At 38.9% G+C, this 24818-nt stretch overlaps 1 protein-coding gene across 5 annotated transcripts in view; it reads left to right on the top strand.

The window, feature by feature from the left end:
• BICD1 (BICD cargo adaptor 1) overlaps nucleotides 1-24818 on the top strand; it is a 252610-nt gene that overhangs the window by 173324 nt on the left and 54468 nt on the right. For all 5 annotated transcript variants that reach the window (XR_009736572.1, XR_009736573.1, XM_061417442.1 and 2 more), the window contains exons 3-4: nucleotides 6767-6919; nucleotides 22623-23048. Coding sequence is in view for 3 of the 5 variants with exons in the window: in XM_061417442.1 (XP_061273426.1) it covers nucleotides 6767-6919; nucleotides 22623-23048 (579 nt within the window). In the remaining 2 variants the exon portion in view is untranslated. The remainder of the gene's footprint in view (nucleotides 1-6766; nucleotides 6920-22622; nucleotides 23049-24818) is intronic.

Raw genomic sequence — 24818 nt, 5'->3', positions numbered from 1 at the left:
AACTTACCACACTGTGGATGTTTATGAATGACCAATAAAGAATGCCTAAGGTCCCATCACGTCATGGGAAATAGATGCAGAAACAGTGGAAACAGTGTCAGACTTTATTTTTGGGGGCTCCAAAATCACTACAGATGGTGATTGCAGCCATGAAATTAAAAGACACTCTTTCGAAGGAAAGTTATGACCAACCTAGATAGCATATTCAAAGCAGAGACATTACTTTGCCAACAAAGGTCTGTCCAGTCAAAGCTATGGTTTTTCCAGTGGTCATGTATGGATGTGAGAGTTGGACTGTGAAGAAAGCTAAGTGCCAAAGAATTGATGCTTTTGAACTGTGGTGTTGGAGAAGACTCTTGAGAGTCCCTTGGACTGCAAGGAGATCCAGCCAGTCCATTCTGAAGGAGATCAGCCCTGGGATTTCTTTGGAAGGAATGATGTTAAAGCTGAAACTCCAGTCCTTTGGCCACCTCATGCGAAGAGTTGACTCATTGGAAAAGACTCTGATGCTGGGAGGGATTGGGGGCAGAAGGAGAAGGGGACGACAGAGGATGAGATGGCTGGATGGCATCACCAACTCGATGGACGTGAGTTTGAGTGAACTCTGGGAGTTGGACAGGGAGGCCTGGCGTGCTGCGATTCATGGGGTCGCAAAGAGTCGGACACGACTTAGTGACTGAACTGAACTGAACTGAAGGCTTGTTTGAGAGATTCAGAACTGGTTTGTTTTTTTAATCCACCACTCATACCAGGCACCATTCTGATCCACCTAACAGATGGAGGTTATTCCCCTGACAGGAAAAGAAACAGGCACAGAGAATTAGTAACCTTGACCAAAGTTACTGTGTTGAAGCATGGGTTTGAACCCAAGAAAGTTTGGTCCAGAGTCAGGGCCCTTCACCACCACATCCCACTACCTCTTCATGAGTTGTAATTGAAACCACAGGGCATGGATCTGTATTTTGTCCAGTTCTGTCCTTCTTTGGGCATAACAAGTCAGAAAGTTGGGTTCTGTGTTCGAGAGAGAGAGATGCAAGGGAGTAAAATGTGTTTGAAAGACAGTATGTGATAATAGTAGAGTCAAACATGGGTAAAGAAGGAAGTAAAAACACAGGGTTGAAGATAATGAGAACATTGGAGATAAAAGCATAACAAACTTTGATGAAAGAATGTCTTTCCTCTGGGGAGAACTGGAGATGATTTAGAAAAATAGGAAGTAAGTTATTCATTATGTGGGACAGAGAACAAATCACCTAAGCTGAGGACATGAGAGGTCAGGCAAGAACTGTCATCCACTCCTCTCACCAGCAAGAGAAGAGTTAATTTTTGGCCAAAAGAAGGAAAATAAATATTAAGGTCTTGAAGTGCCAGAACTCCCCATCAGCAGCAACTCTATGGGAGAGAAGTAAGAAAGTCAGTACTGCATATCCCATTCTTTCCCCTCTCCAGTTGTCTTCCTCACTCCGCTCACAGATCCAGAAATTCCTGGTTTGACTATCCAAATTAATATTACATGTAATTATTAAGAAGACAAGTCTTTAACTCTCATGTTCACTTTGTTGTAAAATTTCTTCCTTTCTTACAGTTCTGTTATCCTTATTAGGCCGTTGTTTTTTCACTCTACTCTTCTTCCTCTTTCATTTATTATTACATCAGTCAGTGCCCAAGTCTTGTTCATGCTGAGATGTTCCTCAATATTCCTTGTCCTCTTCCTCATGCTGACTTTTAGGGGATGGCTTAGCTTGTTCTCCTGTCCACCTTCCCACCTCTCAGAGTGACTTTTCAAGACATGGGTCTTGTTACATGACGACTTTGTTTAAAAGACTTTGATGATTCCCCAAATTCCTTTGTTTAATATAGAACTTCCTGCAAAGTCTATCTCGTTACTTTGCACCAACCATACCAAACTGCCCTATTTCCTAAACCACAGCCTAGTAAAGAACTTGAAAGATTCCAAGTAATGAAAATATTTTGGTTCCTCCTACTACCTCATAGGTTAACCACACTAGACGGTAATTTAACATTTTATTTTATGAAATAACACCAAATGTAGACATAAGCTGAAAATAATTAGCTTTTTTAGATTTTCCTGAATTTCTGTCTTCTCTTTCTCTCTGTCAGTGCTCCAGCTTCACTGGTGCCCTAAGGAATGCTCAGTCTGGCTATTGGCTATTTTAGTATTGTCCTCAACCAAATAATACTCTCCTTTTGGCCAAAAGTTTACTTTGAACTGGAAGGTTCATCCACCTCTTTACCATTTAGTCAACTCTACTTGTCCTTCAAGGTTCTAGTCAAATATTATGTCCATTATAAAGCTACCCCTGACTCATCCAGGAGTAATTAGAAATAATAATAATTGCTCTCAGTCTTTAGATGTGAATGTCTCTCTGTAGAAGCACATATTCCACTGTTAGGGAAATTTTCTGTGTGCTGGGCATCTCTGCTCATTTCCCCATATTATATCATTAAATTCTCATAACTACCATATAATATTAAGTATTAGTATGCCCAATTTACAGATGAGTAAGCTGTGGGCAAGAACTTGTCACCCAACTCACACAAGCTATTATTGAGATCTAATATGACAATGAATATAATTAAGTTATAAAAAGCTAAGAGCTATAGACCTGGAAGGCACTGTTAGTGTTTACACTTTTTTAGCCTTTGTGTAGTAATAAGTGCTTATATTTTCATATCTCTGGCCAATAGTAGAGGGAATTTATTATTCCCACAAAAAGAAATCCTCTTAACGTTAATCAAAAGAAAACCCTCAGAATGCTGCTACAGTCAAGTGCAATGCAAACCATGAGGATCGTCTACCCCAAACATTTCAGGGACTCCCCTGTCCTCTGAGAAGAGGCTGGGGCTCAGGTCTTTGGAGGTGAAAGCCTAGAGTATTCCCTGGTTATGCCATTTTCTCTACTTTCTCATGCTTTAGTTTCCTCACTCTAATTATTCTTGATAAGGGTTTTTAGTAGAGCTCAGCATCATCTTATCCCAGAAAGAAAAAAAAAAATGTCAGTGATGAGTGGATGATGAGTATGCAAAAAACAAACATAGCAAATTTTTAAATTTGCTGTGGAAGCATTGCCTGAAAATTTAACTGTGGCAATTCAAAAAAACATGAGTTTCTAGCAAAATAAATGAGATCAGTTTTCTTCCTCTGGGTCTTATGTCTGTTTTATTGCTAGAAAGTCTTTCAATTTAACCGGTCTCCACACCAAGCTCTTCCTTTTCCTTAATTAACATCAGAAGTTTTCATTCGCTGTCTTATGAGTTATTTGTTGGTGACCCTTATTAGCTTTGCCATGGCCTTAAATTTGTCCTTACATTTACTGTCTTACTATGTAAGATTTTATGGTTAATTCTGAGTTTATATGAGCTAGATTTCCTGGGCATTATATTTACATTGTATACAGTCACATTTTATAGAATTTTTGTCTATAATTTTATGTAAATGACTAGCATCCAGTTTGTTAGCTTCCTCATATGTTCATGCATATAAATGAGGAGAACTAAATAACTATAAATCATTCAGTTAATGGTAAACCTTTAAAGATACAGAAAAATATTAAGATTTCCTATTTCTACAAAATAAAAGAATTTAATAAAATATTGTAATTTGGCTTTACCACCAAACTCTACTGTTTTTCATTCTATACTTATTGAACATATATGCTTAAAGTATTTTTCAAGGAGCAGGGAATAAAGTAATGTTTCTGCCTCCAAATAGCTGGACAGTACATTGAAGAATTGTAACAAGTCAAGGCATTTCACAGATTTCACAGATTTGGGTATGTTTATTTGAAAATGTGTTTTCTCACTTTGTTCCCTGCTCTAAGAACCCAGAAGAAAACCATAATCCCTACAATAATATTTTTTAGATCTTGTTTTCAGCTATTTGTATACCTGTTTATTCATTCCATGGTTATAAAGACCTAAAATATGTCAGGTATTAGGGACACATGAGCAACACTATAGAAAAGATTGATGATATTCAGATGTTAAAAATGTAAAAGGTATGCAAATTACTAATTTCAAGTAATGTTTAGTGCTGTTCTTTCAACAGTTATTTTTTTGAATATCTACTCCATACTAAAATTCTGATCTATAAAGGAAATCATGTAAGAATATGGGAGACTGAAGGGCAGAGGTGGGGGAGTTGTTCAGGGAAGGCCTCTGTGAAGAAATAACATTTGAACTGAGACCTAAATGACAAATAGAAGCAGAAAAGTTTCCTAACTTGGGTCAAGGGAATCTGTGGATCAAATGCAGAAGACCTGTAAACTTGGAGGGAAAAATTATTACATCTCCTTTTTCTCTAGACTCAGACTAAAATTTAACGTTTTCTTCTGTTTGAATGTAGGCAACAAACTTCAGTAGCATTAGCAACACCATTACTTTGTATATTTTCATACCACATCATATTGTAGAATCTTTAAATATCATCATTGCTTTGAAAATATATTTCTTAGATCTACCACTAGATCTGATTATACATTCCATTAATAAAGAGTCACATGTATTAGTGTGTCAATTATGTATTACTAATCACCCCAAATTTAAGGGCTTAAAATAATACCCCATGATTCTGTAGATCAGATATTCAAGCTGTACTCAGCTGGGCAGTTCTTACCAACTAGCCTGTGGTCACTCATGTGGCAGCCATCATCTGGCAGCCATCTGAGCCGAAGAATTCAAGGTGTCTCACTCCCATGCCTGGCAGCTGGTGCTGACTATTTGCTGAGGCACATGCTCCAGCAGGCTAGCCTGGGCCTCTTCACGTGGTGGTGGAGTTCCAAGAGAGGAAGAACAATAGCTTCAAGGCCTCTTAAGGCTAAGGCTTCCACTGCATTCTGTAGGCCAGTTCAGGGTTGACTTGAAAGGAGACTGTACTGCGTGTGACCACAGGAAAGTATGATTAATTGAGGGCCACTACCATAAATAATCTGGGGCTTCCCTAATGGCTCAGATGGTAAAGAATCTGACTGTAATGCAGGAGACCCAGGTTCCATCCCTGAGTCAGGAAGATCCCCTAGAGAAGGGAATCACTACCCACTCCATATTCTTGTCTGGAGAATTCCATGGACAGAGGAGCCTGGTGGGCTACAGTCCATGGGGTTGCAGAGTTATACATGAATGAGCAACTAACACTTTCTTTTTACTATAAATAATCTACCTGATTACCATATCATAATTTTATAAAATACTATATTAACTTAATTTTAACATAGTCGGTGTCCTTTATAATGTTGTCTTTTATGCTGTAAGGGAAGAAAATTTCCATCTATCTTCTTAGATTCTGTGACTAGGATGAAGAATTCAATTGACATAAAGCTGATTAACAAGAAAAAAAGTATATAAATGTATTGAATTTTTTTACAAGTACATGGGAGTCTTCAAAAGGAAAATGAAGGCCAGAAATCATTAGGCCCAAAAACTTATATACCTTTTTTGCACAAAGAATGATAAATTATGGGGATATGAGAAGACAAAGGAGCTTGGACTGGGGGTAGTATATCATGGGACAGTGACTAGAAACTAAATAGACGGAACTAATGGAAGATCATTTTAGTAGGTCTGTTTGCACAGGTCCATTTTGGCACTGACTCCCAGTCTCTGGCGATGAGTGTTCTCTTCCAGTACAAAGAAGGCACCTTTCCAAGGGAAATTTCATGTCCAGCTTTTATGTAGAAAAGGAGAGGGAAGAGAGCCCTTCCTGAATCTGCTGTCTGTCAAATGCCTTCAGCTCAAAATAATCAATATACCAAAGTGCCATATTTTGGCATTGGAAGATCTGAACTCTTTCAGTGCCCTTTAAAATATTCTGAGAAGTGGTCTGTCAGCTTCACCACATTGTCAGAGAGGCTCATGGCACCTTGATCTGGAGGCAGGGAGTCTGGGAGGGGAAATGCAAAAGTCTGAAGGCAGGAATGAGCTGCCAAGTTCAACATCTTGTGGGAGCAGAAAGAAGTTTCTGTGGCTGAAGCCAGGGTAGCTGGAGCAAGGCAGAATTAGGCCATGTGGCTTTTAGTTGGGAGATTTTGAAACTTGTAGAAGGACTCCCCCATCAAAGTTAGGAAAATTGGTGGTTTTATGCATGTGTGCGTGTGTATGTGTGTGTGTGCGTGCACACACACGTGTGCATGTTCAATCGTGTCTGACTCTTTGCAACCCAGTGGACTGTAGACTGCCAGGCTCCTTTCAAGAATACTGGAGTGGGTTGCCATTTCCCATTCCAGGGGATCTTCCCGACCTAAGAATCAAACCATATCTCCTGCATTGACAGGTGGATTCTTTACCACTGTGCCACTTGGGAAGCATATTAATCTATAATTTTCTAAATATATGGTGGCTAAATTTCCATTTTAGTGCATAAAACTACTACTCATTCCTTTTTCTCAAATAAATTATTTTAAATAATTTTATATTTTCCACTAAAGGATGCATGATCATTTCATTGTTCCCTATTATTAGCAAATATTTAAACTTTTCCTATTCTTTGTGTAAGTATGTATGACTGTATTTTTCTTTTCGTTTATGTCTAAGAAAGTATGCTTAAGAATGATTTTAGAATTGCTGGGTTATGTGTATGTGCTTGTAAAGTTTGACAGATTTTAAATTGTTACTCAAAAAAAGATGGTACCAATACCAATTTACACTCCATGTGATATTTTTATTATTATTAACTACCAGGACTTTATCTACACTTATTAAAATCTATTGTAAGAAACTTTTGTATTTACTGTTTATTCTCTTGTTTCAGAACAATGAGATGGGGGAGCTACAAAGAATACGGATGAAGGATGAAATCCGAGAATATAAATTCCGAGAAGCCCGTCTCCTTCAGGACTACACTGAACTAGAGGAGGAAAACATCACGCTGCAGAAACTGGTGTCCACATTAAAACAGAACCAGGTGAGGTTTAAGATTTTTGGTTGCACTCCAAATGGATTCACACCTTCTGAAATCTTAAATCTTCTTCCTTCTTAATCTTAAATCTTAAACCTTCTTAAGTCTCTATACTAAAATTCTGATCTATAAAGGAAATCATATAGGAATATGGGAGACTTTATCAGAAAATAAACTGTTGAAGTTTGCCTCAATCTCCCAACATTAATTATGTGCTGAAATTTCCCAACCCTCCTATTTTAGCTAAAATTTAAAAGGCAAACCTAGAAGTACTATAATTACCAAAAAAACTTTATTGGATAGAAAAAATTTACTTTATTCTTTAGTTATATGTTAATTTATTTCTGGAGTAAGCTAAATGTGTTGTAATTAATCTAACCTGACAACTTATTAAAAACCTTATTTTAAACTTATAATACAAGCTTAAAGTTTCCCTGCAATCTATCTCTTTCACTCTCTCTCTCGTAAATTGTTTTCAAACCATGCAAGGAGGGGTATAATGAAACGTAAATCAGTAAGAAAAACATTATAAGAAAAAGAAGATGCCTAATTTCTTTGTTCTGCTGTAACCTGACAAAAAAGATTGCATGTGTACATTTGAATAATTTTGTGAGTAATGAGGCTTAGAAAAAGTAATCATTTAATTTTCCTGATCAGTTTGCTTTGTGGTTTGTTATAGCTATTAGTGGGCTTTCCTGGTAGCTCAGACGGTAAAGCGTCTGCCTACAATGTGGGAGACCCGGGTTCAATCCCTGGGTTGGAAATATCCGCTGGAGAAGGAAATGGCAACCCACTCCAGTATTCTTGCCTGGAAAATCCCATGGACTGAGGAGCCCGGTAGTCTACAGTCCATGGGGTCGCAGAGTCAGACACGACTAAGCGAATTTGTATTGTATATGTGTATAGCTATTAGTAATAGCATTCTTGAATCTGTACTTTTAGTAGGATTTATTTATGAGTAAAATTTATAGATAGTTAAGCAAAGATAAGCTGGATTTCAAGGTGTTTTCAAAGGTGGTTTTTCCACCACAGCCCTATTCTGGTCTAAATGTTGTCATAAGCTCTCAGATCAGGTCAGCAAACTGTACCAGACACTGTGCTAGGCTGAATTCAGAATCCAAAAGGTAGGATTCTCGTCCTCTGTCAATTCGGAGGTCAGTCCAGATGTATGCTTCCACTTCTCTCCGTTCCCAAGTTAGTATCTCCTTCTAAAACTGATCCATGGGGTCTATGTTTGCAGTTTCAACCAACCACAGATTGAAATTTTTCTTTAAAAAAAAAAAGAAAGAAATTCCAGAAAATTCCAAAAAGCAAAACTTGAATTTGCCTCACACTGTCAGGTACATAGCATTTATATTGTATTAGGTATTTTTAAATAGTCTAGAATTGATTTAAAGATGTGTCAGTGTGCATAGGTCATATGCAAATCCTGTGACTGCTTTATCTAAGGGATTTGAGCAGCCACAGAATTTGGTATCTGTGGGAGCTCCTGGAACCAATACCCTATGGATACTGAGGGACAATGGTGTGGTTTTGATAGATATAAAGATGAAGAGGGGAATGGTAAAATCCAGAAGGAAAAAAAAAAAAATCCGTGTATTGACACAATTGAAATCTGATTTCCCATCATTGCCACTTTCCCCTAATGTTGGGGAGCAAGATGTCTACTAAGGAGTGCAGAGGGTGGTTCTAGACCATTAAAAAAGAGTTACCTGTATATTCCATGTGTTTTTACCTCATTCCTTTCCCTTTAAGCACTGAATCATTGTGTGTGCTGAGGCTGGCAGTACTTGAGGTCCCAGGTCTTGATTTGGCTGAGGTCAGTAAGCTCACAGTGGAGAAAATTAGAAAATTTTAAAAAAAAAAATGTTTTTCAGAAATGTCTTAAAATAAGAAAGGTATTTTTTGTTGCTTTGGTTTTTTGTTACTGATGAAGAATGTAGAGGACTTGAAGTGCAAAGAAAGTGGTCATTTCCCCTGATCCCCAAAGCCCTCAAAGCTCTCTGCACGGGCGGGAGTGTGAGAGCACCCATCTGCACTGTAGGGAACCCATCACTGCATGTGGTAGACTGATGTCCTCAGGAGGTTAATTTAGGCCAGTATTAGGTATTCTTGAAAGACTGCCAAGGTATCCTGTGAGGATTCATTAGCCCAGATGCCGTTTCTATGGGAATTTGTACTACGAGTCTGGCTGATTACTGTTTACTGTTTACTCATGCCCTCCCATGAGTAATTGAAACATGGAAATCAAATGCTTAACTCAGAAGTTGGAAAAAAAAAAAAAAACAGGAAAATATATGCATCTTTTAAATTTTATTTTCTAGATATAATATGGTAATTTTCCCAATTAAGTGTTGAATTAATTAATTTAAAATCATTTTCCATGCAAAAGGTCATTCTGGCTTATTTAACAAGTGAGAGCACTGTAGTACCACATGTTTCTCCTAATTAACAAAACGCTGATTTTGTTTTTTTTCTTCCTATTGGCCTTTACTTACAGAATTTAGCATTCAAATACATAACAATGGCTGGCTTTCACTTTCAGAATTGGTCTGAATGTTGCTTTGTACTGAAGTTTCCTATACACAATATACTCCTCCAGCCTGGTTTGAGGTTTCCCTAAATAGCAAAGCTGCTAGGATTGTAAAGTGTTCAGTTCTAAGAACTAAACAATCAATAGATTATTTTCTAAATAATTGTTTAAATAGCACTTCTTACTCCCTATGTAGCTTCCATATTTTATAGTCTGTTTCTAGCTCTCTTCATTACAACATAACACCTAAAACAGGGCCTGGTCCGTAGTTGCTGCTGCTGCTAAGTCGCTTTAGTCGTGTCCAACTCTGTGCGACCCCATAAACGGCAGCCCACCAGGCTCCCCCGTCCCTGGGATTCTCCAGGCAAGAACACTGGAGTGGGTTGCCATTTCCTTCTCCAATGCATGAAAGTAAAAAGCGAAAGTGAAGTCGCTTAGTCCTTAGCGACCCCATGGACTGCAGCCTACCAGGCTCCTCCATCCATGGATTTTCCAGGCAAGAGTACTGGAGTGGGGTGCCATTGCCTTCTCTGACAGTAGGTATTAAATAATTGTTAAAGAATAAGTAAATTTTTTTTCTTTATCTTACATCCACAAGTCAGCTTAGAGAGGAAACTAAAATTTAAGATTGTTGTTATTAACCATATCAATTTTTATTTGTGATCCTAATTATGAAGTATAGGAACACCAAAGAGTTGACTCTGAAAACTTTAGCCACATTCCTCACATTTGGGTCTATGTCCCAAATAGCTCAGTTGGTAAAGAATCCGCCTGCAATGCAGGAAACCCTGGTTCAATTCCTGGATTGGGAAGGTCTGCTGGAGAAGGGATAGGTTACCCACTCCTGTATTCTTGGGCTTCCCTTGTGGCTCAGCTGGTAAAGAATCCACCTGCAATGCAGGATACCTGGGTTCGATCCCTGGGTTGGGAAGATCGTCTGCAGAATTCCTTGGATAGTCCATGGGGTTGCAAAGAGTTGGACATGACTGAGCAACTTTCACTTCACTTTGTCTAAAATAAAACCAGACCTTGCTTTATATTAAATATGCTTTATACCTTTATACTTTTCAAACCCAAATATCTGAAAGTGCAGTAAGCAGCAGAAGTCATATGAAGGTATCAGTTGTCATTTCCCCAACAAACCATCAGAAAAATTCATTGATTATAAAAAAAAAAGCTGATAATTAGACCTCTTGCAGTAAGATATCACCTCAATAGAGATTTAGCAGAATCTCAAAATGAGGTGTCCAGGGGAAGGATGTTCGTATGATTTGAGGATCTGACCTGGTGGCTCTTGCATGGTGGGAAAGTGGTTGGGATAGACAGAGTTTATGACATAATAGCTTTGAGTAGGGAGGTACAACAAAGTGAGGGTCTTGATTCGCGTCTTGAGGAAGCTGTTTTAGTTGAGTGTTATCTTCCAGGAGCATATTGTCACTCAAGTAGCTAGTTTTATATGCCTCGTCCCAGTATCGGTTAACATAGAGGAAAGACTAACATGGAACAGGAAATCATATTCAATTCTTAGAGATGTGATGGTAGGAGAGAGAAATAATAAATTCCATGTCCCTCATGTCTCACATACTGAACTAAGGCACTCAATATTTATTGTCTGAGCACTGACAACTATAGTTTTCAATTAACAAGTTAATCATATTTTTATTATGAAGAATATTTCCTCTAGGGATATTTTTCTATATTAAGTAATTGTGTCATAAGAGACCCTGGAATCAATTCAGTTTGATTTCATTTAACCAATATTTCAGATGTAGCTTTCTATGAAGCCATATTTTTAAATTTATTTTACTTTATCTTTAATTGGAGGATAATTGCTTTACAATGTTGTGTTGGATTCTGCCATACAACAATGTGAATCGGCCACAACTATGCATACATCCCCTCCATCCTGAGCCTCCCGCTCACTCTAGCCCCCATCCCACTCCCTTAGGTCGTCACAGAGCAAGGCTGAGCTCCCTGTGTTTTACAGCAACTTCCCACTATCTCTTTTACGCATGGCAATATATATAGTTCAATGTTATGCTCTCAATTCCTTCCACCCTCTTCTTCCCCCACTAGGTCCACAAGTCCATTTTCTACATCTGTGTCTCTGTTAGTTAGAGTTGATTTCCTTTACTGGTTTGAGCTCCTTGCAGTGCAATAGACTATCAAGAGTCTTCTCCAGTAGCACAATTGAAAATCATAAATACTTCAGCCCTCTCTTTATGGTCCAACTCTCACATCCATACATGACTACTAGGAAAATCATAGCTTTGACTATATGGATCTGTGTCAGCAAAGTGATGTCTTCGCTTTTTAATACGCCGTCTGGGTTTGTTGTAGTTTTATTCCAAAGAGCAAACGTCTTTAAATTTCTTGGCTGCAGTCACCATCCTCAGTGATTTTGGAGTCTAGGAAAATAAAATCTGCCACTGCTTCCACTTTTTCCACTTCTGTTTGCCATGAAGTGATGGGCCAGATGCCGTGATCTTAGTTTTTTGAATACTGAGATTAAGCTAGATTTTTCACTCTCCCTTTTCACCCTCATCATGAAGCTCTGTAATTCCTCTTCACTTTCTGCAATTGAAGTAGTATCATCTGCATTTCTGAGGTTGTTGATACTCCTCCCAGCAATCTTGTATCCAGCTTGTGATTCATCCAGCTGGCATTTCGCATGATGTAATCTGCATAGAAGTTAAATAAGCAGGGTGACAATATACAGCCTTGACATACTCCTTTCCCAACTTGGAACCAGTCCGTTGTTCCCTGTCCAGTTCTAGCCATTGACTCTTGACCTGCATATTGGTTTCTCATGAGACAGGTAAAGTGGTCTGGTATTCCTATCCCTTTAAGAATTTTCCACAGTTTATTGTGATCCACACAGTCAAAGGCTTTAGCATAGTCAATGAAACAGAAGTATGTGTTTTTTTTTTTTTAATTCTCTTGCTTTTTATATCATCCAGTGGATGTTGGCAGTTTGTTCTCCAGTTCTGCTGCCTTTTCTAAATCCAACTTGTATATCTGGAAGTTCTTAGTTCATATACTTTTGAAGCCTTGCTAGAAGAATTTTGAGCATTACCTTGCTAGCATGTGAAATAAGCACAGTTGTATGGTAGTTTGAACATTATTTGGCATTGCCTTTCTTTGGGATTAGAATGAAAACTGACCTTTTCCAATACTCTGGCCATTGCTGAGTTTTCCAAATGTGCTGGCATATTGAGTGCAGCCCTTTAACAGCATTATCCTTTAGGATTTGAAATAGCTCAGCTGGAATTCCATCACCTCCACTAGCTTTATTTGTAGTAAGGCTTCCTAATGCCCACTTGACTTCACACTCCAGGATGTCTCCTAGGTGAGTGACCACACCATCGTGGTTATCCAGTTCATTAAGACCATTTTTGTACAGTTCTGTGTATTCTTACCACCTCTTCTTAATCTCGTCTGCTTTCTGTTAGATCCTTGCTGTTTCTGTCCTTTATTATGCCTATCTTTGAAAGAAATGTTCCCTTGAATCTATAATTTTCTTTAAGTGATTACTAGTCTTTCCCATTCTATTGTTTTCCTCTATTTCTTTGCATTGTTCATTTAAGGAGACTTTCTTATCTCTCCTTGCTATTCTCTGGAACTCTGCATTTAGCTGGGTATATCTTTCCCATTCTCCCTTGCTTTTCATTTCTCTTCTTCTCAGCTATTTGTAAGGCCTCCTCAGACAACCATCTTGCCTTGTTGCATTTCTTTTTCTTGGCGATGGTTTTGATCATTGCCTCCTATACAGAGTTACTGACCTCTGTCCATAGGTCTTCAGGCACTCTCTCTATCAGATCTAATTCCTTGAATCTATTTGTCACTTCCACTGTGTAATCATAAGGGATTTGATTTAGGTCATGCTTGAATGGCCTAGTGGTTTTCCCTACTTTCTTCAATTTAAGTCTGTACTTTGCAATGAGAAGCTCAAGTGATCTGAGCCATAGTCAGCTCCAGGTCTTGTTTTTGCTGGCTGTATAGAGCTTTTCCATCTTCAGTTGCAAAGTATATAATCCATCTGATTTCAGTATTGACCATCTGGTGATGTCCATGTGTAGAGTCATCTCTTGTGTTGCTGGAAGAGGGTGTCTGCTGTGACCAGTGTGTTCTCCTGGAAAAGATTTTGTAACCTTTGCCCTGCTACATTTTTTACTCCAAGGCCAAACTTGCCTGTTAGTCCAGTTATCTCTTGGCTTCCTACTTTTGCATTCCAATTCCCTGATGAGAAGGACGTTTTTGTTTTTGTTTGTGTGTGTATTAGTTCTAGGTCTTGTAGGTCTTCATAGACTCTTTAACTTCAGCTTCTTTGGCATTAGTGGTGGGGGCATAGGCTTGGATTACTGTGATGTTGAATGGTTTGCCCTGAAAGGAAGTCAAGATCATTCTGTCATTGTTGAGACTGCACCCAGTTACTGCATTTCAGACTCTTGTTGACCATGATGGCTACTCCATTTCTTCTAAGGGATTCTTGCCCACAGTAGTAGATATTATGGTCATCTGAATTAAATTCATCCATTCCATTCCATTGTAGTTCACTGATTCATTCGTATAATGTCGATCTTCACTCTTGCCATCTCCTGTTTGACCACATCCAGTTTACCTTGATTCATGGACCTAACATTCCAGGCTCCTGTGCAGTGTTGTTATTTCCAGCACTGGCTTTACTTTCACCACCAGACACATCCACAACTCAGTGTTGTTTCCACTTTGGCTCAGCCTCTTCATTCTTTCTGGAGCTATTTCTCTGCTCTTCCCCAGTAGCATATTGGACACCTATGACCTGGCAGGTTCATCTTTCAGTGTCATATCTTTTTGCCTTTTCATACTGTTCATGGGGTTCTTAAGGCAAGAATACTGAAGTGGTTTGCCATTCCCTTCTTCAGTGGACCACATTTTGTCAGACCATGACCCATCTCAGACTCTCCACCAGACCTGTCCCTCTTGGGTTGCTCTATACTACATGGCTCATAGCTTCATTGAGTTACACAAGGCTGTGATCCATGTGATCATTTTGGTTAGTTTTCTGTGATGGTAGTTTTCACTCTGTAGGCCATGAGATTGTAGTTCTTGCTTCTTCTGTCTGCCCTCGGATGGATGAGGATAAGAGGCTTGTGCAAGCTTCCTGATGGGAGGGACTGGCTGTGTTCCATGGGGAAAACTGGGTCTTGCTCTGGTGGGCTGGGCCATGCTCAGTAAATCTTTAATTCAATTTTCTGTTGATGAGTGGAGCTGTGCTCCCTCCTTGTTAGTTGTTTGTCCTGAAGCAGCCCAGTCCTGGAGTCTGCAGACTCTATGGTAAGGCTAATGATGACCTCCTCCAAGAGATGCCAAGATGTGCCTTCATGGACTGCTGCTGCGAGTGCCCCTGACCCCACGGCAGGCCACTGTTGACCTATACCTCCACAGAAGACCCCCAAACACTCACAGGCAAGTCTGACTCGGTCTCTTGTGGGGTCACTGCTCCTTTCCCTTGGGTCCTGGTGCACACAAGGTTTTGTTTGTGCCCTCCAAGAATCTCCATTTCCCATAGTCCTGTGGAAATTCTGTAATCAAATCCCTTTGACCTTCAAAGTCAAATTCCCTTGGGATTACCAGTCCTTTTGCCAGATCCCCAAGTTGGGAAGTCTGATGTGGGGCCTAGAACCTTTGCAACAGTGCAAGAAACTTCTCTGATATGATTGTTCTCCAGTTTGTGGGTTGCCCAGCCAGCAACTCCATGTTAGGGCTGCAAGCTCTATGGTAGGGCTAAGGGCAACCTCCTCCAAGAAGACTTAGGCCACATGCCATGCCTACTAGGACTGCTGCTACCAGTGCCTCTGTTCCTGCAGCCAGCCACTGCTGACCCATGCCTCCACAGGAGACCCTCAGACATTCACAAGCAGGTCTGACTCTGTCTCTTGTGGGGATCACTGTTCCTTTTTCCTGGATCCTGGTGTGCACAAGGTTTTGTTTGTACCCTGTAAGAGTCTCTGGCAGGTATGAGTTTTGATTTTAACATGATTGCACCCCTTCTACTGTCTTGTTGCAGCTTCTTCTTTGTCCTTGGATGTAGGGTATCTTTTTGGTAGGTGTCAACATCCTCCTGGCGATGGTTGTTCAGCAGCTAGTTGCAATTTTGGTGTTCTCACAGGAGAAGATGAACGCACATCCCTCTACTCCACCATCTGAACTGAAAAGCACAAACTTCTCCCCCAGGGCATCCGAGTTCAGAAGAGAGGTTTACAGGGAGAATATCCTCCTCACCATGAATCTTGGAGGGTACTCAGTAAGTGTGGGGTCCTGGCACTGACTGCTCCCACCCTTGCCTTGGGACTTTGGCCCCTTTTTGTTTGTTTATTTGGGTTGTTTGTTTTTCTGATATTGAACGTTGTGAGTTGCTTGTATATTTTGGAAATTAATCGTTTGTCAGTTGCTTCATTTGCAATTATTTTCTCCCATTCTGAGGGTTGTTTTCTCATCTTGTTTATAGTTTCCTTTGCTATGCAAAATATTTTACATTTAATTAGGCCCCATTTGTTTAGTTTAGTTTTGTTTTGTTTTTTTCATTAATCTAGGAGATGAGTCAAAGAGGACCTTGCTGTGATTTATGTCAAAGAATGTTTTGCCTTTTTTCTCTAAGAGTTTTTAGTTTCTGGCCTTACATTTAGGTCTTTAATCCATTTTGAGTTTATTTTTATGCATAGTGTTAGAAAGTGTTCTAATTTCATTCTTTTACACATAGCTGTAAAAGAATTTTACAGCTTTTAAAAAACTGTAAAAAAATTTTACAGTTTTTCCAGTGCCACTTATTGAAGAGAGCCTGTCTTTTCTCCATTGTATATTCTTGCCTCCGTTGTCAACAATAAGCTGCCCATAAGTGCATCAGCTTATCTTTGGGCTTTCAGTCTTGTTCCATTGATCTATATTTTGTTTTTGTGTCAGTACCATACTGTCTTGATGATGGTAGCTTTATAGTATAGTCTGAAGTCAGGAAGGTAGATTCCTCCAGCTGCATTTTTCTTTCTCAAGATTGCTTTGGCTATTCAGGGTCTTTTGTGTTTCCAAACAAACTGTAAAATTTTTTTTTCTAGTTCTGTGAAAAATGCTATTAGTAATTTGATAGAGATTGCACTGAATCTGTAGAAGGCTTTGGGTAGTATAGTTATTTTCACAATATTGATTCTTCCAATCCAAGAGCATGATATATCTCTCTATCTGTGCCATCTTTATTTCTTTCATCATTGTGTTATAGTTTTCTGCATGTAGGTTTTTTTTTTCCTTAGGTAGATTTATGCCTAGGTATTTTATTTTCTTCTTTTGTTGAAATGGTGAATGGGTTGTTTCTTTAATTTCTCTTTCTGATTTTTCATTGTTAGTGCATAGTAATTCAAAGAATTTCTGTTAATTTTGTATCCTGCAGCTTTACTAAATTCATTGATTAGCTCTAAGATCATGGCATCTGGTCACATCACTTCATGGCAAATAGATGGGGAAACAATGGAAACAGTGACAGACTTTATTTTGGGGGCTCCAAAATCACTGCAGATGGTGACTGCAGCTATGAAATTAAAAGATGCTTGCTCCTTGGAAGAAAGGTTATGACCAACTTAGATAGCATGTTAAAAAGCATTACTCTGCCAGCAAAGGTCCATCTAGTCAAAGCTATGGTTTTTCCAGTAGTCATGTATAGATGTGAGAGTTGGACTATAAAGAAAGCTGAGCACTGAAGAATTGATGCTTTTAAACTGTGGTACTGGAGAGCACTCTTGAGAGTCCCTTGGACAGCAAGGAGATCCAACCTGTCCACCCTAAAGAAAATCAGTCCTGAATATTATTGAAAAGACTGATGCTGAAGCTGAGACTCCAATACTTTGGCCACCTGATGCAAAGGACTGACTGTTGGAAAAGACCTTGATGCTGGGAAAGATTGAAGGCAGGAGGAGAAGGGGATGACAGAGGATGAGATGGTTGAATGGCATCACCGACTAAACAGACTTGAGTTTGAGTAAATTCCAGGAGTTGGTGATGGACAGGGAGGCCTGGTGTGCTGTAGCCCATGGGGTCGCAAAGAGTCAGACACGACTGAGCAACTGAACAGTGAGAGTTTTACTTCTTCTTTTCCAATCTGGATTCCTTTAATTTCTTTTTCTTCTCTGATTGCCATGGCTAGGACTTCCAAAACTATGTTGTGTAATAGTTGCAAGAGTGGGCACCCTTGTCTTATTCCTGATCTTAGAGGAAATGCTTTCACTTTTTCACCACTGAGAATGTTTGCTGTGGGTTTGTCATACAGAAGCCATGTACTTTTTTGAGGACAAAAAACATTGTTACTGGCTCAAAGAGCTTAGGGTCCCATGTAATTGAAGAGTAAAGCTATCTGTTAGTCTTAGCAATACAGGTTGAAATTAAGATCTTCACAATTCCCAAATAAAACCCAAAAGGAAAACAAAAAGAAAACAAAAGATCTTTAGAGTTCCTAAACTCTGCAAAGATTACAGTGTTAAATGCTGTCTCCAACCCTCACATAGTTAAAAATAGAATTACTAAACTATGAAGCTGTTGTAAGGAAATGCAACTAAGTATTGATTTTTATAATGGTGACTACTTTGATGCTGTCTTCAAAATGTCAATTACCGATTTTTAAGTGCCTTCCCATTCTATTTCTGGTGCTTCCACTTTGCTGTGATTCTAATCCTATGATGCAGCCTTGCTATAATGGTAGAAGAATAGAGTGATTTGTTTGCCTGAGTGGGTCAACAAAGACTTCAGTTAGTATCAGAGTCTTGATTTGGGTCTTGAAGAATGAATAAGAGTTTTCAGGAATACTGTCTTTGCCTAGGCAGAGAAACATGAAACAGCTGGGTAAATAGAAGCACAAACCACATTTGAGTGAGTATGAGTGAAGCTGACCAGATAGAAAGAGATCAAGTCGTAAGGAAGTCTGCTATCAATTAAGTAAAAGTTACAGAATAAAAAAATCTACAATACAAACTAAATCAACGTCTTACTTCATTAATTAATGTCTTCTTTCCTTCCTCCTGTAGACCAGGAGTCAGCAAAATTTTTCTATAAAGGGTTAGGTAGCAAATATGTTAGGTTTTACAAGCCATATAGTCTTTCTTGCAACTACCCTACTCTGCTGTTCTGGTGTGAAAAGCAGCCATAGACAATATAAAAATAAAATAATGTGACTATATTCCAATAAAATTTGCTTATAAAAATAGGCTGTGAGCTGGATTTAGTCCAGAGGACACAGTAATATTTGAAAATGCTTGGTCTAAGACATCAGTCTATCAAGGATTACAGGATAAAATTTCTGCATTGCCAACTAAATTAATATCTGCAAATGTAAGCTATCACATAATCTGAGGCCAGTCAGAAGATTGCTTGAAATACTGGGAAAGACTGGCAAGTCAGTATCCCAATTTGTCCAGGGATATAAAAGGTAAAGATCAGGAGGAAAATGACTCTACAGTATCTAAGGCCTGGAAGAAACCATGGTACAAGGAAACAGACCCTGTTATACTAAGAAAATTTTATGATTTGACTCTTTTAAGTAATTCTATCATGGACCTGCGAATTTCCACAGGTCACCACCACTGTCTGAGTGAGTGGTGGTGAGTGCTGACTATCCATCAATATCCATTGTTTCCTTCTTCCAATATATTACCCAATTTTTAACTGGGCACAAGGCTACTGAGAGTGAAGACTACATTCTTCACCGTCTTTGCAACTGGTACTAGCCAATGGGATGTGAAAAGAAATGATATGGCCAACTTTGAGACAGGTCTTTAAAGAGACAGGAGGGTGTACCCTTATTTTGTCCCACTTCTTGGAACATGATCAAGAAGTCAAGCAACCCTAGATCATGTAGACTAGTGTAGGAGGCAGTGCAATAAGATGGGAGGAGTCTGATTCTTGGAAGACCTCATTAAACAGAGATTTTATACTGACCCTTGACTGTTTGATGCTGTTCACTCACTATGTTGTGTCTGACTCTTTGCAACCCTATGGACTGTAATGCACTAGGCTTCCCTGTCTGTCCCTATCTCCCAGAGTTTCCTCAAACTCATATTCATTGAGTCAATGATGCCATCCAACCATCTTATCCTCTGTTGCCCCGTTCTCCTCTTGGCCTCGATCTTTCCCAGCATCAGTCTTTTCCAGTGAGTCGGCTCTTCACATCAGGTGGCCAAAGTATTGGAGCTTCAGAATCAGTCGTTCCAATGAATATTCAAGGTTGATTTCCTTTAAGATTGACTGGTTTGATCTCTTTGCAGTCCAAGGGACTCTCAAGAGTCTTCTCCAGCACCACAGTTCAAAAACACCAGTTCTTCTGTGCTCAGCCTTCTTTATAATCCAGCTCTCACATCCGTACATGATCCTGGAGAAACCACAGCTTTGACTATACCTTTGTTGGACCTTTGTTGGCAAAATAATGTCTCTGTTTTTTAATACACTGTCCAGGTTTGTCATAGCTTTTCTTCCAAGGAGCAGCATCTTTTTAATTTCATGGCTTCAGTCACTGTCCTCAGTGATTTTGGAGCTCAGGAAAATAAAATCTGTCATTATTTCCATTTTTTTTCCCTTTTATTTGCCATGAAGTAATAGAACCAGATGCCATGATCTGAGTTTTTTGACTGTTGAATCTTGACTATTTACCTCCGTACTATTACATGCGAGAGAAACAAATTTCTTTCTCAAATAAGTCACTCTTACCTAGGTCTCTCTTACATCAGCCAAACCTACACCCTAATTAAATCTGTATCAAGACTCTTATCTAAAGTTTGCAAGACAAGCCACTGAATTGAGATTATGTGAAGAAGATGTAGGGGTGTGGGAAGGAATACAAATATATGAAAATGATCATTATCTATGATCTCTATCCTTTAGTGTTTTTTTGTTTATTTAAGATTTATTTATTTATTTTGTTTGTGCTGGGTCATCATTGTTGTGTGCAGATTTTCTCTGGTTCTGATGAAGGGGTACTATTTTTGCTGCAGTTCACGGGCTTCTCGTTGCCATGGTTTCTCTTGTTGCAGAGCACTGGCTCTAGGCATGTGGGCTTCAGTAATGGCAGCGCATGGGCTCAGTAGTTGTGACACATGAGCTTAGATGCTCTGGGACCTGCAGGAATCTTCACAGACCAGAAATCAAACCTGTGACCCCTGCATTGGCAAGCAGATTCTCAACCACTAGACCACCAGGGAAGCCTTGTCCTTTAGTTTTTAAAATCCTTTACAAAACAAAGGTTTAAAGTCATATAAATATTAAAATATATTTAAAGGTAAACACAGTTCATATTACTATCTAAAATCATAATTGACATTGTCATATTTTTTTCTATTTTATTTTTTCATTCACAATAGTTTATTCAGCAAATATTTATCAGGAGCAGAATTTTATTGAGACACAAGAAGGGATATTAAAGCACTCTGAGGGACACCTAGGTGCATAAAAAATATTTCCTCTTAGTAGTTGTGGAGATAAAAACACTTATTAAAGGATGACCTGTGGCAAGAGCCATGGAAAAGGCCCCAAAGAAGGCAGTTGTGTTCAGAGTGGGATATCTCTTTCATTTGTGGACTTTCACAACCAAGGAGGTGTTTGAACAGGCTCTTATTTGGTTGTAATTCAAAAGAATATTATATTGATAACAATATATAGGTATTTTTTTCTTAAAAATCACCTTTATTCCCACCATTAAAGATCAACTGTTAACATTTTCTTAAGTTTCCATTTGCTCTCTTATATTGCACGGTTGTAATAATATATTATCCTTTTTCACTGAGTTTTATTTATTTCCTATATCAATACAAACCAATTGTTGACATTGTTTTTGATAACTAAGATTATATCTTGTTCTTAAGAAATTATTTAAGGAATTATGGCTATGCTTTTTTAAAAAAGTCATCTTTGAGAGATAGATCCTAAAGTACGTGATATCTTGGAGTTAATAAATCCAGCTAGGAGAGTGAATGAAAATATAGATGAAAGGAGTGGCCAGGAGTTGATGATTGTTGAAACTGAGTGGTGGGTTTCCTGGGAGTTATTGAACTCTTCTCACTACTTGAGTATTTTTACATTACCCACAATAAAAAGTTTTTTTAAAAAGTCTCATCATGTGATTATAAAAGTGTGTGGTAGATTTAGATTGTTCTCAATTCTTTACTCTCTCCCACTGCCATAACCTGGTAGTGCCTTAAAAGTAGCAGAATAAATTCATCGGCTCCATTGACATTGGAATATTAGCAGACATAATGGAGCACAGATTTCAGACATCCAACCTTGGTTTGACTAATCCCCTTATTTTCCTGTATCACACTGAGAAAAACCACACCCCAGGAAGCGTGACCCTTCAAGTTTGGTCCTAAAACAAGACATGTACAGCAGACTTGAACACAATCTGAAGCCTGACGCCAAGTCTGTCCAGCTGGCATCCTGAAGCAGAGCTGCCAGGGCTGGTACACAGTCACCTGGTTAGGGGGGGCTCTTCCTTGCAGCTTTGCTTGTGTGAGAGATCTTCTGCCAGTCTCCAGTTGGTTTTCTGTGAGAATTGTTCCACATGCAGATGTATTTTTGATGTGTTTTGGGGAGGAGGTGAGATCCATGTCCTCCTGCTCTACTATCTTGATCCACTTCCACTTTTGTTTTGGAGTAATTGGCACTGTTATTCCAGGTTCTTTCCTTAAGTATGTGAAGTATTTCTTTGCTTTCTCATCTTACCCTCATACATATTTTATTGAGGTTATATTCATACTGTGATCTTTTAACTTAGCCCTGAGTATAAAAATTTCCTCATTATTAATAATTTAAAACAAAGTAATAATGATGATAAAAGCCTTTTCTTGGATTGTGAGTATTCTGATATACTATTACAAAACATGGTATTGATTGATTAGGCAAGTAGTGTCCCCTTTTGATCATCGGAACCTATAAAAGAAATTCTAAGAGAGGTACATTTTTCATTTCTGCTAAGAACTGAATTTATATATATATGGGTATCTAAAGAAACCATTCTGTTACCTTAAATGTATATATATACATCATGTGCTTTTTAGATTTATTTTGTAGACTTTTAATTTTTTAAATGTTAGGTCCACTAGAGTGTTTAATGGCAGTTTTGTAAGACCCAAATTTTAGTTTTATGAATCTTCTTTATCCTATCTAATTCAGGTTGAATATGAAGGCTTAAAGCATGAGATTAAGCGATTTGAGGAGGAGACGGTGCTGCTGAACAGCCAACTGGAAGATGCCATCCGGTTGAAAGAGATCGCTGAGCACCAACTGGAAGAAGCCCTTGAGACCTTAAAAAATGAAAGGGAGCAAAAGAACAGCCTGCGGAAGGAGCTCTCCCAATACATCACCCTCAATGATAACCATATCAGCATCTCAGTTGATGGGCTCAAGTTTGCTGAGGATGGGAGTGAACCCAACAATGATGACAAAATGAATGGACATATCCACGGGCCCCTTGTGAAACTGAATGGAGACTATCGGACTCCCACTTTAAGGAAAGGAGAGTCTCTCCACCCTGTTTCTGACTTGTTCAGTGAGCTGAACATTTCAGAAATACAGAAATTGAAGCAGCAACTTATGCAGGTAAGAACTCTGTTTAGGGCTTGTTTAGTGACTTTTCTGGAAGTTACGTGTAGGATGGTGTGGGATTTCTTGTCATATTTTACTTGCCGATTATTTTTTTTAATTATTCTTTAACTAGCCACTTTGAAAGTACAATATTTTAGAAAGATACAAAAGTGGTGTTAAGAGTATATCTCATTTACATTGTTTTATGAAATTTATCTCTTAGATAAATTAGATGGCAACTGAGTGTGAAGGGGGAAAGATGGCATCTTGATGCATTTCTCACAAAAAAATTCAGAAGATTTATACAGGAAAAATGATAGAAAATGAAGTTTCCCATCATAAGCGACTCTATGTATATATAAGATTAATGGTTATGCTTCACAACAGTATTTTAAGCTCTAAAAGACAAGAAGGATTTTCTATATACAAACTAGCTAGGATATTGTATGATTAAAAATACAAAAGAGGTATAAATCTGAAAGCAAGGCATTCTTACTCGTACATGAGCTAAGCCTTAAATTTTTAGCATCTTCAAATCAAACATCTTGGGGAGAGTCCCAATTTTTAAGCTTATGTCACTGTAAAATGGCTTTCTGTTAATAGTGTAGAGTCTTGCCGCCCGACCATACCTTAATCCTATGATAATGGAAATGCTGTCTGAGGAACAGCATCACCACAGCCACCATCACGTGGGGGTTTCTGAGGAGACAATTGTTGGGCTCTTCACAGATCTACTGAGTCAGGAATCTAGTTCAACAAGCTTGTCAGGTGATTCAGTTCAGTTCAGTTCAGTCGCTCAGTCGTGTCTGACTCTTGGCAACCCCATGAACCGCAGCACGCCAGGCGTCCCTGTCCATCACCAACTTCCGGAGTTTACTCAAACTCATGTCCATTGAGTCGGTGATGCCATCCCACCATCTCATCCTCTGTCATCCCCTTCTCCTCCCGCCTTCAATCTTTCCCAGCATCAAGGTCTTTTCAAATGAGCCAGCTCTTCACATCAGGTGGCCAAAGTATTGGAGTGTCAGCTTCAGCATCAGTCTTCCCAGTGAATATTCAGGATTGATTTCCTTTAAGATTGACTGGTTGGATCTCCTTGCTGTCCAAGGGACTCTCAAGAGTCTTCTCCAACACCATAGTTCAAAAGCATCAATTCTTTAGTGCTCAGCGTTCTTTATAGTCCAACTCTCACATCCATACATGACTACTGGAAAAACCATAGCCTTGACTAGACAGACCTTTGTTGGCAAAGTAATGTCTCTGCTTTTTAATATGCTGTCTAAGTTGGTCATAACTTTCCTTCCAAGGAGTAAGCGTCTTTTAATTTCATGGCTGCAATCACCATCTGCAGTGATTTTGGAGCCCCCCAAAAATAAAGTCTGACACTGTTTCCACTGTTTCCCCATCTATTTGCCATGAAGTGATGGGACCAGATGTCATGCTCTTAGTTTACTGAATGTTGAGCTTTAAGCCAACTTTTCACTCTCCTCTTTCACTTTCATCAAGAGGCTCTTTAGTTCTTTTTCACTTTCTGCCATAAGGGTGGTGTCATCTGCATATCTGAGGTTATTGGTATTTCTCCGAGCAATCTTGATTCCAGCTTGTGCTTCATCCAGCCCGGAGTTTTGCATGATATACTCTGCATAGAAGTTAAATACGCAGGGTGACAATATACAGCCTTGACGTACTCCTTTTCCTATTTAGAACCAGCCTGTTGTTCCATGTCCAGTTCTAACTGTTGCTTCCTGACCTGCGTACAGATTTCTCAAGAGGCAGATCAGGTGG

The sequence above is a fragment of the Bos javanicus genome, chromosome 5 (genome assembly GCF_032452875.1).
Source record: "Bos javanicus breed banteng chromosome 5, ARS-OSU_banteng_1.0, whole genome shotgun sequence".
Taxonomy (NCBI): domain Eukaryota; kingdom Metazoa; phylum Chordata; class Mammalia; order Artiodactyla; family Bovidae; genus Bos; species Bos javanicus.
The sequence above is the reverse complement of the archived record's forward strand: the minus strand, read 5'-3'. Positions and strand labels throughout refer to the sequence as shown.